The sequence below is a fragment of the Lutra lutra genome, chromosome 6, assembly GCF_902655055.1.
Source record: "Lutra lutra chromosome 6, mLutLut1.2, whole genome shotgun sequence".
NCBI lineage: Eukaryota > Metazoa > Chordata > Mammalia > Carnivora > Mustelidae > Lutra > Lutra lutra.
The window spans coordinates 28,447,701-28,460,400 of record NC_062283.1 but is presented as its reverse complement, the minus strand read 5'-3'; the positions used below and the strand labels follow the sequence as shown (position 1 = coordinate 28,460,400).

The 12,700-nt window shown below is 46.3% G+C and overlaps 2 protein-coding genes and 1 long non-coding RNA gene across 12 annotated transcripts in view; 1 reads left to right on the top strand and 2 right to left on the bottom strand.

Annotated features, from left to right (window-relative positions):
• The window catches only part of ATAT1 (alpha tubulin acetyltransferase 1), a 15,767-nt gene extending 11,600 nt beyond the window's left edge, over nucleotides 1-4,167 (bottom strand). For 3 of the 8 annotated variants that reach the window (XM_047732300.1, XM_047732298.1, XM_047732302.1), the window contains exons 1-6: nucleotides 4,004-4,163; nucleotides 3,464-3,524; nucleotides 3,255-3,346; nucleotides 3,070-3,130; nucleotides 2,834-2,947; nucleotides 2,539-2,640 (exon numbers count right to left, since the gene is read on the bottom strand). In XM_047732300.1, coding sequence (XP_047588256.1) covers nucleotides 2,539-2,640; nucleotides 2,834-2,947; nucleotides 3,070-3,130; nucleotides 3,255-3,346; nucleotides 3,464-3,524; nucleotides 4,004-4,110 — 537 coding nt within the window. In that variant the 5' untranslated portion in view covers nucleotides 4,111-4,163. The other 5 variants (XM_047732297.1, XM_047732296.1, XM_047732303.1 and 2 more) reach the window with 4 other exon arrangements.
• Nucleotides 1-8,777, top strand: part of LOC125101832 (uncharacterized) — a 21,075-nt gene extending 12,298 nt beyond the window's left edge. The window contains exon 3 of the long non-coding RNA XR_007127943.1: nucleotides 8,615-8,777. This is a non-coding gene — a long non-coding RNA (uncharacterized LOC125101832). The remainder of the gene's footprint in view (nucleotides 1-8,614) is intronic.
• On the bottom strand, nucleotides 4,673-12,507 carry MRPS18B (mitochondrial ribosomal protein S18B). Of its 3 annotated transcripts, XM_047732319.1 has the most exons (8): nucleotides 12,344-12,507; nucleotides 11,087-11,195; nucleotides 10,883-10,980; nucleotides 10,686-10,754; nucleotides 7,497-7,563; nucleotides 5,781-5,840; nucleotides 5,141-5,464; nucleotides 4,673-4,927 (listed from the first exon to the last, which is right to left on the bottom strand). In XM_047732319.1, exons 1-7 carry the CDS (start codon nucleotides 12,419-12,421, stop codon nucleotides 5,169-5,171), a joined length of 777 nt encoding a protein of 258 aa, XP_047588275.1. In that variant the 5' UTR covers nucleotides 12,422-12,507; the 3' UTR covers nucleotides 4,673-4,927; nucleotides 5,141-5,168. The 3 variants fall into 3 exon arrangements, with proteins under 3 accessions (XP_047588275.1, XP_047588274.1, XP_047588276.1); XM_047732318.1 differs by having other exon boundaries at nucleotides 4,673-5,464; XM_047732320.1 differs by lacking the exon at nucleotides 10,686-10,754 and having other exon boundaries at nucleotides 4,673-5,464.
• Nucleotides 12,508-12,700: the final 193 nt, after the last annotated feature.

The window sequence follows — 12,700 nt, the reverse complement described above, 5'->3', positions numbered from 1 at the left end:
CTTCTCCCCTTGCCCGTTACCCTGCTCATGTGCTTGCATGTGCTTTCTCTCTCTCTCTCAAACAAATAAATACTTTTTAAAAAAATATTTCCTTATTTGAGAGATAAAGAGCTTGCAGGCCAAGTGGGAGGAGGGTGGGGAAAAGGGAGAGAAATCCTCAATCCTGTTGAGCCTGGAGCCAGACAAACAGCAGGGCTCAATCCCAGGACCCTGAGGATCATGACCTGAGCCGAAATCAAGAGTCAGACACTTAACCAATTGAGCCACCCAGATGCCCCCACTTAAAGCAGCATTTAAGAGTGGCCTATTCTTTTTTTTTTTTTTTTAAGATTTTATTTATTTATTTATTTGTCAGAGAGAGAGAGAGAGGGAGGGAGAACACAAAAGCAGGTAGAGCAGCAGGCAGAGAGAGAAGCAGGCTCCCTGCTGAGCAAGGAGCCTGATGCGGGACTCCATCCCAGGACCCTGGGGATCATGACCTGAGCTGAAGGCAGCAGCTTAACCAACTGAGCCACCCAGGCGTCCCAAGAGTGGCCTATTCTTGTCTTCACTTCCTAGCTTCTCAATCTCCTAAAGCCCACTCCATTCAGTCTTCCACCCACCACTGCACGGAAAAGGCTGATTAGGATCACCAGTGGCCTCAGGTAACTAAACTCCCACTCCCCCTGCTGTGTTCCCTCTCTCGCTGTCCCTCTCTCTATCAAATTGATAAATAAATTTTTTTAAAAAGAAGATTTTATTTATTTGAGAGAGATAGCGAGAACATAAGGGGGTGGATATATAGGGAGAGGGAGAAGCAGGCTCCCCATTGAGCAGGGAGCCAGATGTGGGGCTCAATCCCAGGATCCTGGGATCATGACCTGAGCCAAAGATAGATGCCCAATGACTAAGCCACCCAGGCACCCCAGGATTCTTGTTTCCTAACTGGTCTACTTGCTTCTATCTTTGCTCCCCTACTGCTATTCTTTTTTTTTTTTTTTTTTTTAAGATTTTATTTATTTGTCAGAGAGTGGGGGGGCAGGCAGAGGGACAAACAGGCTCCATGCCATGCAAGGAGCCTGATGCAGGACTCAATCCCAGGATCCCAGGATCATGACCTCAGCTGAAGGCAGATACTTAACCGAGTGAGCCACCCAATCGTCCCTCCACTACTGCTATTTTTTTTTAAATTTTATTTCTTTATTCATGAGAGAGAGAGGTAGAGGCAGAAGGAGAAGCAGGCTGCCCAAGGAGCAGGGAGCCCAATGTGGGACTTGATCCCAGGACCCCAGAAACATGACCTGAGCCAAAGGCACACGTTCAACCATCTGAGCCACCCAGGCACCCGCCTACTGCTATTCTTTTTTTTTTTTTTTTTTTAAGATTTATTCATTTATTTGACAAACATCACAAGTAGGCAGAGAGGCAGGCAGAGAGAGAGAATGGAGGAAACAGGCTCTCTGCTAAGCAGAGAGCCTGATGCGGGGCTCGATCCCAGGACCCTGAGAGATCACGACCTGAGCCGAAGGCAGAGGCTTTAACCCAGAGCCACCCAGGCGCCCCTTGCCTACAGCTATTCTTAACAGCTAAAGTAGTCTGGTTAAAAGTAAATCAGATTATCGTCCCCCTGTTCAAACCCCTACCATGACTCTCCTCTTTCCACTTAGAGCATAAACTAAAGCCTTTACAATAACCTATAAGGTTGGAAATATTTTCCTCCCCAACTGCTGCCTGCTCTAATCTATACACTCCCCTTCACTCCTGCTGCTCTAGCCACGCCAGCCCATTCACTTGCTCAGGCACATTCCTAACTCATGGAGTTTGTACTAGACATTCCCTTTGCCTGGGATGCCCTCTCTATACTCTCCATTACCTGGCTCGTATTATTACTTCCTTTAAATTATTGCTCAAATGGCACTTTCTCAATGAGGTCTTCCCTGACTATCCCACTTAAACTTGCTACCCCATGCACACCCATCCCCACAGTGGTACTCGCAAGCCTTCTTAGTGGCTCTCATCTTTCCAGCACACTTATCATCAACCATGCTACACAGTCATAGCTATATTTGTCTAACCAACTAGAATATAAGCTCTACAAGGGCAGAGACTTTTATCTGTTTTGTCGAGTAAGTATTCCTAGTGTCTAGAACAGTGTCAAGTGCTCAATAAATATTTGCTAAATGAATGGATAGCATTAGTAACATTATTCTGTATTTACTTATACACAAACCACATTCTCCATATTAGACCAAAACTCCCAAAGGATAAGGAAAATATATTTTTCTGAGCCTTAATAAACACTGAGGTGCAAATGAACTGGCTACATCTGGAGCACAAACATACTACTGGGTATATGGAGCAGTGAAAAATGAAAATAGATGACAGCAAAGAGCTGCACAATGAGAGATGTTACCCCCTCAAAAAGGAAGAGCGTAGCTGTATAAAATGAATCCTATACAATGGGGAATAAGAAACACTTGGAAGATTCCACTTCTTTGCCCCAAATAAACAGATTCAATGCAAATGCTCAGTAAGGATCTACCCTCTGAAACCTCTAACCTGTGGGACTGTGGTCTCCAGGTTGTAATGTTTATTCAGGAACTTAAGCAGCTTCTGTGAGGGTCGGTCAATGGCCAGTTGGTGTGGTTCAACTCGCTCCTTCTGCAGGGAACAGGAGACTTAGGGTAGGAGAAGGTTGGGGGAGAGCATGCCAACAGGAACCCAGGAGCCTGGGAAGAGAATAGGAGGATACGGGAACATGGCAGGCAGGAGGGTACAAGGCAGGGCCTCTGGAAGGGGTTAGTGCAAAGGAGACTTTGATCTGTCTTGGATAGACTGGTGAAATAAGTGACACCTGCAACATATAGTGGAAGAGTTCTCGCCCATGGCCATGGCGTTGAAGAGACTCATGGATGTAAAAGTCCAGAATGCAAAGTGGTTCTACCTCATTGTGAGCCTCACGATCATCCTAAGAGGGAAAGAAAAACAAGTACCTTTTAGGACCCAGACATCGTTGCTGCCTCCCAACGTCCAGACCTTTTATTCTCAGAAGCCAAGGGATGTGAACTCTCAGCTTGTAGTAATACTCACCAGTACAAAGAGCTTCTTGTATCCAACTTTAAGGAAGCCGATAATGGCTCCTTTTCCAGCCCTGTAGGATGGGGAAAATAATGAAACAAGCTAGTAGCAGCTATTTGTAAGGGAGAGTCAAAAGAGGAAGAGGGGTTGGGGGAGGAAGGAATCAAGTATGGGATGGAAGAGCATTTGGCACTCACGGTCGCGCTGAAGTGTCTTTGAGCACATACATAACATGACGGTTACTCTGCATCCTTGATGCACTGGTGATGGGAGCAGGAAGATGCTGGGCCTGCCAGGAAGATAAAGACAGACTTTCTGTAAGTCCATTTCAAAGGACCTGTGCTTTCCTTATCTACAGGCCCCAGAAAGGCCCTTCCCTTTTCTCCATCTAAAGACTCCCCAATACCTTGGCAGAAGCCTTGCCCAGTTCATCTACAATGGTCATAATTTGCTGTTGCAGATCAACACTACAGAAAAAAAACAAAAAAAAAAACAAAACAGGGAAACAAAAGAGTCAGATACTCACTGAATTAGAGGATCCTGGGAACCTTGGCCATAACCTCAACCCAGGTTCAGCACTTAAGACTCTCTGACTTTACCTTGGAGACCTCCAATCTGATTTTCTACCCCACCTTTCTGGAACCCAAACTTTTGCCACACCTCTTTTCAATACAGTACACTCCCTCCTCCCTGAGGTTATTGCTGGGAAGCAGGAAGGGCGGGTCAACCACATCCTTTGGTTAGAACAAATCAGGCCAAGGAGTGAAAGGTCACAGATGCAAGTGCCCATCAATTCCACTAAGTCTAAGGTCAAAAGTCACCATATGGGCGAGCCAGGGCAACAAAAGGAGAGGTCGCTAGTCAGTGAGAAGGGGGCGTGGTGCCTGGACCAGGTTTTTCAGAAGAACAAGGAGAGAAGGGCTTTGGGGAGGGTTTGAGATGTCACCGGGCCGGCGTTGTGGTTCCGGGTCGGCGGGCTGGGGGTCGCAGGTGCTGGTCCAGCACCGTGATCCGCTCCGGGAGCAGCGCATCCACATCGAACGAGAACTCCATGGCCCATTGTGCGTGGCCAGACCCCGCCCCATACTACGTCACTTCCGCCCCTCCCTGAAGGGAGGAGGCGGGGGAGAGGAAGCACTTCTGGAAGCCTTTAATTCCCAGCCGCTGTGGAGGGGCTCAGAACCCGCCCCATCCTCCGCCCATCCCCTTTCATATCCCGCCTCCCTCCCCCAGCCCCAAGCCTTCCAGCAACTCCCAGCGGGCCAGTCCCTTAACGCTACTCCCCATCCCCACGGCTGTCACAGCGATGCATTTTTCCTAGCCTAGTGTCCCATTCTCCAACCCCTTCAACAGCCCCACCCCCCATGCCCCAACAAACAACGAGGAAACTGCTAGGTATGGTGGGAACACTGCCACTGCATAGGACACAGAAGGCCAGAAAGGCGACCATGACATAATAGCCCAACTGTTCACTTATGGTGATTTCTGGTCCCAAGAATCACTGGCTGGTCTGGCTCAAGCCTGATCACTCCTCTCCCCACAGCCAGCACCCATTCACCGGCAACCCACCCCCCACCCCCAGCACAAATGGCATTAATCTGAAACTCAGCCAAGAAACAGGAGATACAGCTTTATTGTGAAAAAGCCAAGTTAACAGAAATCTGAAGCAAGTAACAACGTTTAGCCTATTACTTACAATATATAGAGTATGGGGTTTCCCATACACATCTGTCCTGCCCTCCCCTAAGCCTCAGAAGCATTTATTCCATTCAACAGCAATCATTTCTTCTCTCTGGCCCTGAGCCTGCCATTGGCCATAGAGACAAAATTCCCCAGAGTGAAATCCCATCATGTAATTCCTAGGCACTATCTCTTTTTTTTTTTTTTTAAGATTTTATTTATTTATTTGACAGAGATCACAAGTAGGCAGAGAGGCAGGCAGAGAGAGAAGGGGGAAGCAGGCTCCCCGTGGAGCAGAGAGCCCGATGCGGGGCTCGATCCCAGGACTCTGGGATCATGAGCTGAGCCGAAGGCAGAGGCTTTAACCCACTGAGCCACCCAGGTGCCCCATCCTAGGCACTATCTCTTAACTCCTTCCCAGTCTACAGCTCCTACAGAGCACTCTGGGGGCTCTTCTGCTCAGTGGAGGAGGCTTCAGCTGGGGTTGTGAGGGGCACCTCAGGCATTGATTCAGGTGGGGGACCACTCTCTTCTCGGAGATGGCCCTGATAGAGCCGTCGAAGGCGGGACAACTCTCTCTCTGGTGGCTGTTTCCAGCTGTACCATGGATACCAGGGGTCACCTGAAACCAGGGAGGGCGCTGGCAGAGTAGCACTCACAGCTCCATGAGAGGTACTGAAGTCAAGGTCCCGAGGTTCAACCTGAGGAATGTGGTAACTGAGGAGACCTAGGGGATTAAAGAAAAAAAGGAAGAGAAATAAGGAAGGGTAGTTGCGGTTAAAACAACATGAAAAATGACATATAATGGGAGGGAGGAATTTAAGGGAAGAAAAAGGAAAGAGGATTAAGACAACGGGGCAATGACAAGGTAAGAGACTCAGGAGAGGGAAAAAGGGACAATGGAGTGCTGAAAAGAGATTCTTGGGAAGAACATGTTGGGTGCCACCTCCTCCGACAGGTAGGAGTATTTATATCCACCCTCCAGCCCTAAATCACCTTCTTTATGGCTAAGAAAAATGCAGTGGGCCCCTTCTCATGCTCACCATGATCTCTGGCTTTCTGGATGGCCTGGGTCAACTTCTTGTGTTGCTTCATACAGACCCCTGAACGAAGAAAAAGGAAACAGTGCTCATTCTAGAAAGCACAGTAAATAGAGAATACAACTGCTTCTATATGGTTATACAGAGCTGGGTTTGGATAACTTGCTCTACCTAATAACCCTACTTCCCTGACCCCTCTGATTGGCCTCAGTTTCCCCACCTAGGCAATGGGAAGAATCCTCCCTCTCTGAGAGTTGAGATTAACACTTTAGTGGGGTCTAGCCACTATAGAAAAGCTATTTAACTATAAAACCTCCAAGAGCAAAAAATAATTCAAAGGGCAAGTTTGGTTAATTAAAGGTTTGGGTTGGACAATCCATTGAGAAAGATTCAGTAAAGGAAGAAGGGGCTCCTGATCTAGAGAAGGTGATCTGAGAGAGTAGCAACATAGTTCCTTCAGCTTTTTATAGCTTCACTGCAAAGTTGTTTTTGTTTTTATTTTATTTGTCAGAGACAAAGTGTACAAGCAGGGGGAGCTGCCTCCCCATTGAGCAGGAAGCCTGACATGGGGCCAGGACCCTGAGATCATGAACCTGAGCCATCCAAGCATCCTGGCCATAAAGCTCGTCTTTAAAACTCCCTGACTAAACAAATAAATAAATAAGTATAAATAAATAAATAAATAAATAAATAAGAAGTAAAACTCCCTGACAAACCAAACTCCACTGATCATGTTGCCATTCCTAAAATGGAGGATTCAGATTATTCTTTGCAAATTTATCTTGCTTTAGAGCATGGTTAAAAATTTTTTCTGTGTCGGGCCACATAAATTTTAGGATCTGCAAATCCCACAGTTTCTGTCTCAGCTACTCAACTCTGTCACTGTAGCCTGGAAGCAGTTATAAACAGTATGAAAATAAACAGATATGGCAGTGTGCCAGATTTGGCCTGTGGCCTTCATTAAGGAATAGACATAATTTTTTTTTAAGATTTATTTATTTGACAGAGAGAGCAATCACAAGTAGACAGACAGTTAAGTGGAGGGGGCAGGCCACTTGCTGAGCAGAGCCCCATGTGGGGCTCAATCCCAGGACCCTGAAATCATGACCTGAGCCAAAGGCAGGGGCTTAACCCACTGAGCCTCCCAGGCGCCCCAGAATAGATGTAATATTTAATTTTTAGGATTATAACTCCAGATTTGGAAGATCTAATTGGATTGTTGGCAGCAAAAAGAATTTATAGGACAGTCATTTGCTAGAAAGCCTTTTGTAAAAGCAAAGAGATCCTACAGAAAGGAAGTAATTACCACTTCTAAGAGTTACATTTAGGTAACTTATTTACATTGGTACTTGTTTATACTTTTTGTCCACATGTGAATATACCCATTAAGGCAAGATTTCCAAAGAAAGTTCATTCGTGGGGCGCCTGGGTGGCTCAGTGGGTAAAAGCCTCTGCCTTCGGCTCGGGTCATGATCCCAGCGTCCTGGGATTGAGCCCCACATTGGGCTCTCTGCTCAGCGGGGAGCTTGCTTCCTCTCTCTCTGCCTACCTGTGATCTCTGTCAAATAAATACATAAAATCTTAAAAAAAAAAAAAAAAGTTCATTCATGCTTTTTATGCCTTATGTAAGGGCCATCAAGTTACCTGTTGTATGACTGAATAAATGAGGAGTGCTCTAAGGAAAAGCTATTTTGGTGGTGACAAGGATGATAAGCTAACCTGTGTATGGAGCATGGAAGATGACACCTGTGTGGGCGCAGACAAACTGTTCCAAGAGCTTCACGTTCTGTGGAGGAAAGTGGTAGGGAAACATAAGAGAGCAGGGAGAACAGCAAGACTTTGAGAAACTGGAAGTGCACAATCCCTACACATGTGCACAGACACCCTTAACTCCTATCTCTCTCCAGATGCTACCCTCCTTCATGTCCCAGTTTTAGCCCCATCAATTTGCTGAATACTTTTTTTTTTTTTTTTTTTTTTTTTGACAGACAGAGATAACAAGTAGGCAGAGAGGCAGGCAGAGAAGCAGGCTCCCTGCTGAGCAGAGAGCCCCACTTGGGGCTCAATCCCAGGACATTGGGATCATGACCTGAGCCGAAGGTGGAGGCTTTAACCCACTGAGCCACCCAGGCGCCCCTTGCTGAATACATTCTTTTTTTTTTTTTTTTTTAAGATTTTATTTATTTATTTGACAGAGAGATCACAAGCAGGCAGAGAGGCAGGCAGAGAGAGAGGAGGAAGCAGGCTCCCTGCTGAGCAGAGAGCCCGATGCGGAGGCTTGATCCCAGGACTCTGAGATCATGACCTGAGCCGAAGGCAGAGGCTTAACCCACTGAGCCACCCAGGCGCCCTGCTGAATACATTCTTAAAGACTCCGGCAAACATTTCCCATTTCTTGGCCTTGCAACCATTTCTTGCGCACGCTACATTCTGTCACTGAGACTCACATAGAACCATCTTCCACAAGAGTTAGGTTCTAAAATCAGCCCCTCACACAAAAAATTGGGGACAGTCAGTTGGCAATCCCTGAAATCACTTAAAAATGTTATGTGTTGGGGCGCCTGGGTGGCTCAGTGGGTTGAAGCCTCTGCCTCTGGCTCAGGTCATGATCCCAGGGTCCTGGGATCGAGTCCCGCATCCGGCTCTCTGCTCAGCGGGGAGCCTGCTTCCCTTCCTCTCTTTCCGCCTGCCTCTTTGCCTGCTTGTGATCTCTGTCAGATAAATAAATAAAATCTTTAAAAAGAAAATGTTATGTGTTATAATGTGCATGTATAAATATGAACGTTTATGATAGCATGCTGTATGTAACATGTGTATTATTAACATCCATTTTATAGGTCTAATTATGTAGAATGACTGCCAACCAGCAGGTTAATCACAAAAGATAACACCCATGAAAAAAAGGAGATGTGCTTGTGGAGTGGAAGAGCAAGCAGAATCATCTGCACTATTCAATTTGTAATCTTTCTTCCTTGGTTATGTAATTGATTCTAAACTGTATACAACTGGTCGTATTCTGGTTTTTTTAAAGATTTATTTATTTCAGAGAGTGAGTGTATGTGTGTGAATGAGTGGAGAGGCAGAGGGAGAGGGAGAGAATCTCAGGCAGACTTCTGGCTGAGCATGGAGCCTGATGAGGGGCTCAATCTCACAACCCTGAGATCATGACCTGAGAAAAAATCAAGAGTCAGATACTCAAACAATTGAGCCACCCAGGTGTCTCCGTTCTACTTTTAAACCAATCGTACACGGTTGAAAGTGAGAAGTTACCGGGGCGCCTGGGTGGCTCAGTGGGTTAAAGCCTCTGTCTTCGGCACAAGTCATAATCCCAGGGACCTAGGATCGAGCCCTGCATCGGGCTCTCTGCTCAGTGGGGAGCCTGCCTCCCCTTCTCTCTCTGCCTGCCTCTCTGCCTACTTGTGATCCCTGTCTGTAAAATAAATAAATAAAATCTTAAAAATAAAAAAAAAAAGAGATATTGAGAAGTTATCTACAGTGGTGTCAGGAGGGGACTGAGAGCAGTCAGATACCCCAATCTGCTGACTGATATACGAATTCCTTCGAACTCCCCTCATGACCAATCATTCAGCTTCTGCTCTAATACCTTTATCACAAGTTCAGAAGAGCATTTTACCCATTATTTTTTTTTTTTAAAGATTTTATTTATTTGACAGACAGAGATCACAAGTAGGCAGAGAGGCAGGCAGAGAGAGGAGGAAGCAGGCTCCCCGCCAAGCAGAGAGCCCGATGCGGGGCTCGATCCCAGGACCCTGGGACCATGACCTGAGTCGAAGGCAGAGGCTTTAACCCACTGAGCCACCCAGGCGCCCCTGCCCATTATTATTATTAAGAATTTATTTATTTGATGGATAGAGATCACAAGTAGGCAGAGAGGCAGGGAGAGAGAGAGGAAGGGAAGCAGGCTCCCTGCTGAGCAGAGAGCCCCACGCGGGGCTCCATCCCAGGACCCTGAGATCATGACCTGAGTCGAAGGCAGAGGCTTAACCCACTGAGCCACCCAGGTGTCCCCCATTATTATTTTTATATGCTTTTTGAACTCTTTTAAGGAGCAAGTCCTATCCTTGCAATAAATTTTTTTTGAAAAATAATTGAACTCTGTATATTGCTTCATGCATTTGCTCTCCAGCCTTAAGTATCGGCTTGTTGCCAAACATCAACATGACAAAAAAACTATAAAAAAACAAAAACAAACAAACAAAAAACAAAAAAAATCCCACACAACCTCAGGGGCCTCTGGGTGGCTCAGTCCGTTAAGTGTTCGCCTTCAGTTCGGGTCATGATCCTGGGGTCCTGGGATCAAGCCCCACGTTGGGTTCCCTGCTTGGTGGGGAGTCTGCTCCCACTCCCCCTGCTCCTCTCCTGCTTGTGCTCTTTCTCCCTCACTCTCTCTCTAAAAAACAACAAAACAACCCAATCTACTTGCTAATAATTGCAATGGATATAAATGAGCCTTTAGCCATTAGAAATAGACACTTTGGGGTGTCACTTTGGGTCATGGTCATGATCTCAGGGTCCTGGGATCGAGCCCCGCATCCGGCTCTCTGCTTGGCGGGGAGCCTGCTTCCGCCCCTCTCTGCCTGCCTCTCTGCCCACTGGTGATCTCTCTCTCTATCAAATAAATAAATAAAATCTTTAAAAAAAAAAAAGACATTTTTCTGACCTGCATTTTAGACTGTAAATTCATAGGTAAGAGATGAAGGTTTTTAGTATAAGCCACAGTAGAGGACAAAAAGCTGCAAAAAGGAATGTTTTTATACTACTAGAAAATCAATGCAAAATAGACTGTAGAGGTGCTAGGTTATGAAGAAGAGTGGGGCACCCATGGTAATCTCTTTAGCACTACAAAGAGGCTCCAAATCCTTATTCTAGAGAAAAGACCGCCCTTACCCTAAAGTCAACATGCAGCTTGTGATCCCGGCAGATGGGACAGGGATTCCCAGCAACTTTATCTCTACGCTGTGGAGAAAAGAAACTAGTAGTTGAAGAATGTTCAAAGTCCTGTGAGAAAATGTGCTACTGTCACCGTCACTATGGCATTCACCCTCATTCCACATCGCATCCACATACCACCTTCAGAAACTCACAATACATGTCTTTCTAGTCCGCTGTGGGGGTATTCCACCTTTGTGGTTTCTACGGTAGTCAGCCCAGACGGGGCGAGAGCCATAGCGGTTCTGGTATTCTGAAATGAAAAATCATACAAGTTATTCCTGGTGGGGATAGCAGAAGTGTCTCTGTCCATTTATTGCAGACCCCACATGATCCTCCCCTTTCCCATTCAGAGGTACCTTCTGAGTCCAGATATTTCCAGGGTTCATTCTTATAAGGTGTTATCGGAATTGGGGACAAAGAATCTTCCTCAGAGGGGCCTCTGGTGCAAAGAGTCTGAAGAGGAACCTATAAATAAGGCAATAAATGAGAAAATGAGTTTGAGGAAAGGACCTGATAGTTTCACTGCCCACATTAGGGACAAAAAAAACATGCCCATCGTACTAATGGAATAAAGCAAAAATATATTTAGAAAATAGCATTTTTGCTGGGGTAAAACTGAAGTCATCAACAACCATTTTCTGTCTCTGACTGGATCCTGAAGATAAATATGAGAGGGTAACTAGAATAGGTGACTGGGAAGCAGTCTTATTTGAGAAGGCACACATGATGTGTTCGTGCTTTCAACGATGTACTGAGGAAAGGGAAAAGAAAGGAAAAGGGAGAATGTCTAGATTCTTGGAAGGAAGGTCCCTAGTGGGGAGAGGATGCATGATAGGTGAGTCTCCAACCAAATCCAACCTGAATCATTGAAATTCCCAGCCTTACAAAAGTTGAAGGTCAACATTCCACAGGTCAGAACAAACTTGAGTCCTAACGCTAGCGTTAAAGCTACCAGAGCTGTTATTAACTCCGTGGTGACCCCTGTCACCACTCTTAGGGAGTGGCAGCTGTGCAACCTTTGCTATCCCACCCTGCCCCACCAAGAACCTACCCTGCCCTACCAAGAACTTCCGGTGCGGTGAGTACATGAGGCTGGAGGGAAACCTCAATGTAGAAGACTAGTATCTTGTACGCTCTGGTTAAAAAAAAAAACAAAACAAAAACTTAATTTAGCTAGAGAAAGAGTGCTAAGGAACTGGTCCTCAGGTCGTGAGAACGTATGCTAGCTTTACTGGGAGATAGCTCAGCAGGTAGAAGTTAGTGTCCCTCAACTCAAGGACACTCCAGGGCATGAGAGATTTAAACATTATATGCTTCCTTAAGAGCTGGTTGTGTACGACCAAGAGGCCCAATCTTTCACCTAATTCTTTAACCTAGTTGGTGCCTTGGAAAAGACTATCTAACTCTTTTCCCTTGGCTGGGGATTAAAAACCCGGGAAGTACTGAGAAGGGTGAGGGGAAGGCGAAGAGTGGTGAAAGCAATGCTGCCTAAACAGCCAAGTCATAATAAGGACTCGGGAGAGTCTCCGCTCCTGAATTCCCAGCAATGGAGTGACGACCTACAAAAAGTATAAGTAAGTCGCGGTTGTACAAAATGTGCTCCAAGGAGCTACCTGAACTCCGTAGACACCTCTGAAGGGCGAAAGGCTAGGAAGGAGCCTCAGCCACGAACGCAAAACGGAGGCCGCCATGTTGACGTACGCCAAAGGCAGGAAGAGCCGGAAAGGCAACTGCGCATGCTCCAAGAACCTCCTGACTAGGGTAGGGCCAAGGGCGAGCCCGCAGTGCGGGAGGCGGCCGCGCACTTGCGTCAGAACGGAAGCGTAAACGGGGGACTGTAGGAAGAAGCCAATTTCAACTGCGTCACAATCGAATTTGGCTTCAAAACTGCGTTTTCCCCGACCCAATCACTACAACTTCTAGATCTTATACTTAGAGCTTGCATTTTAAGCAATTTTGAAGGGGATTTC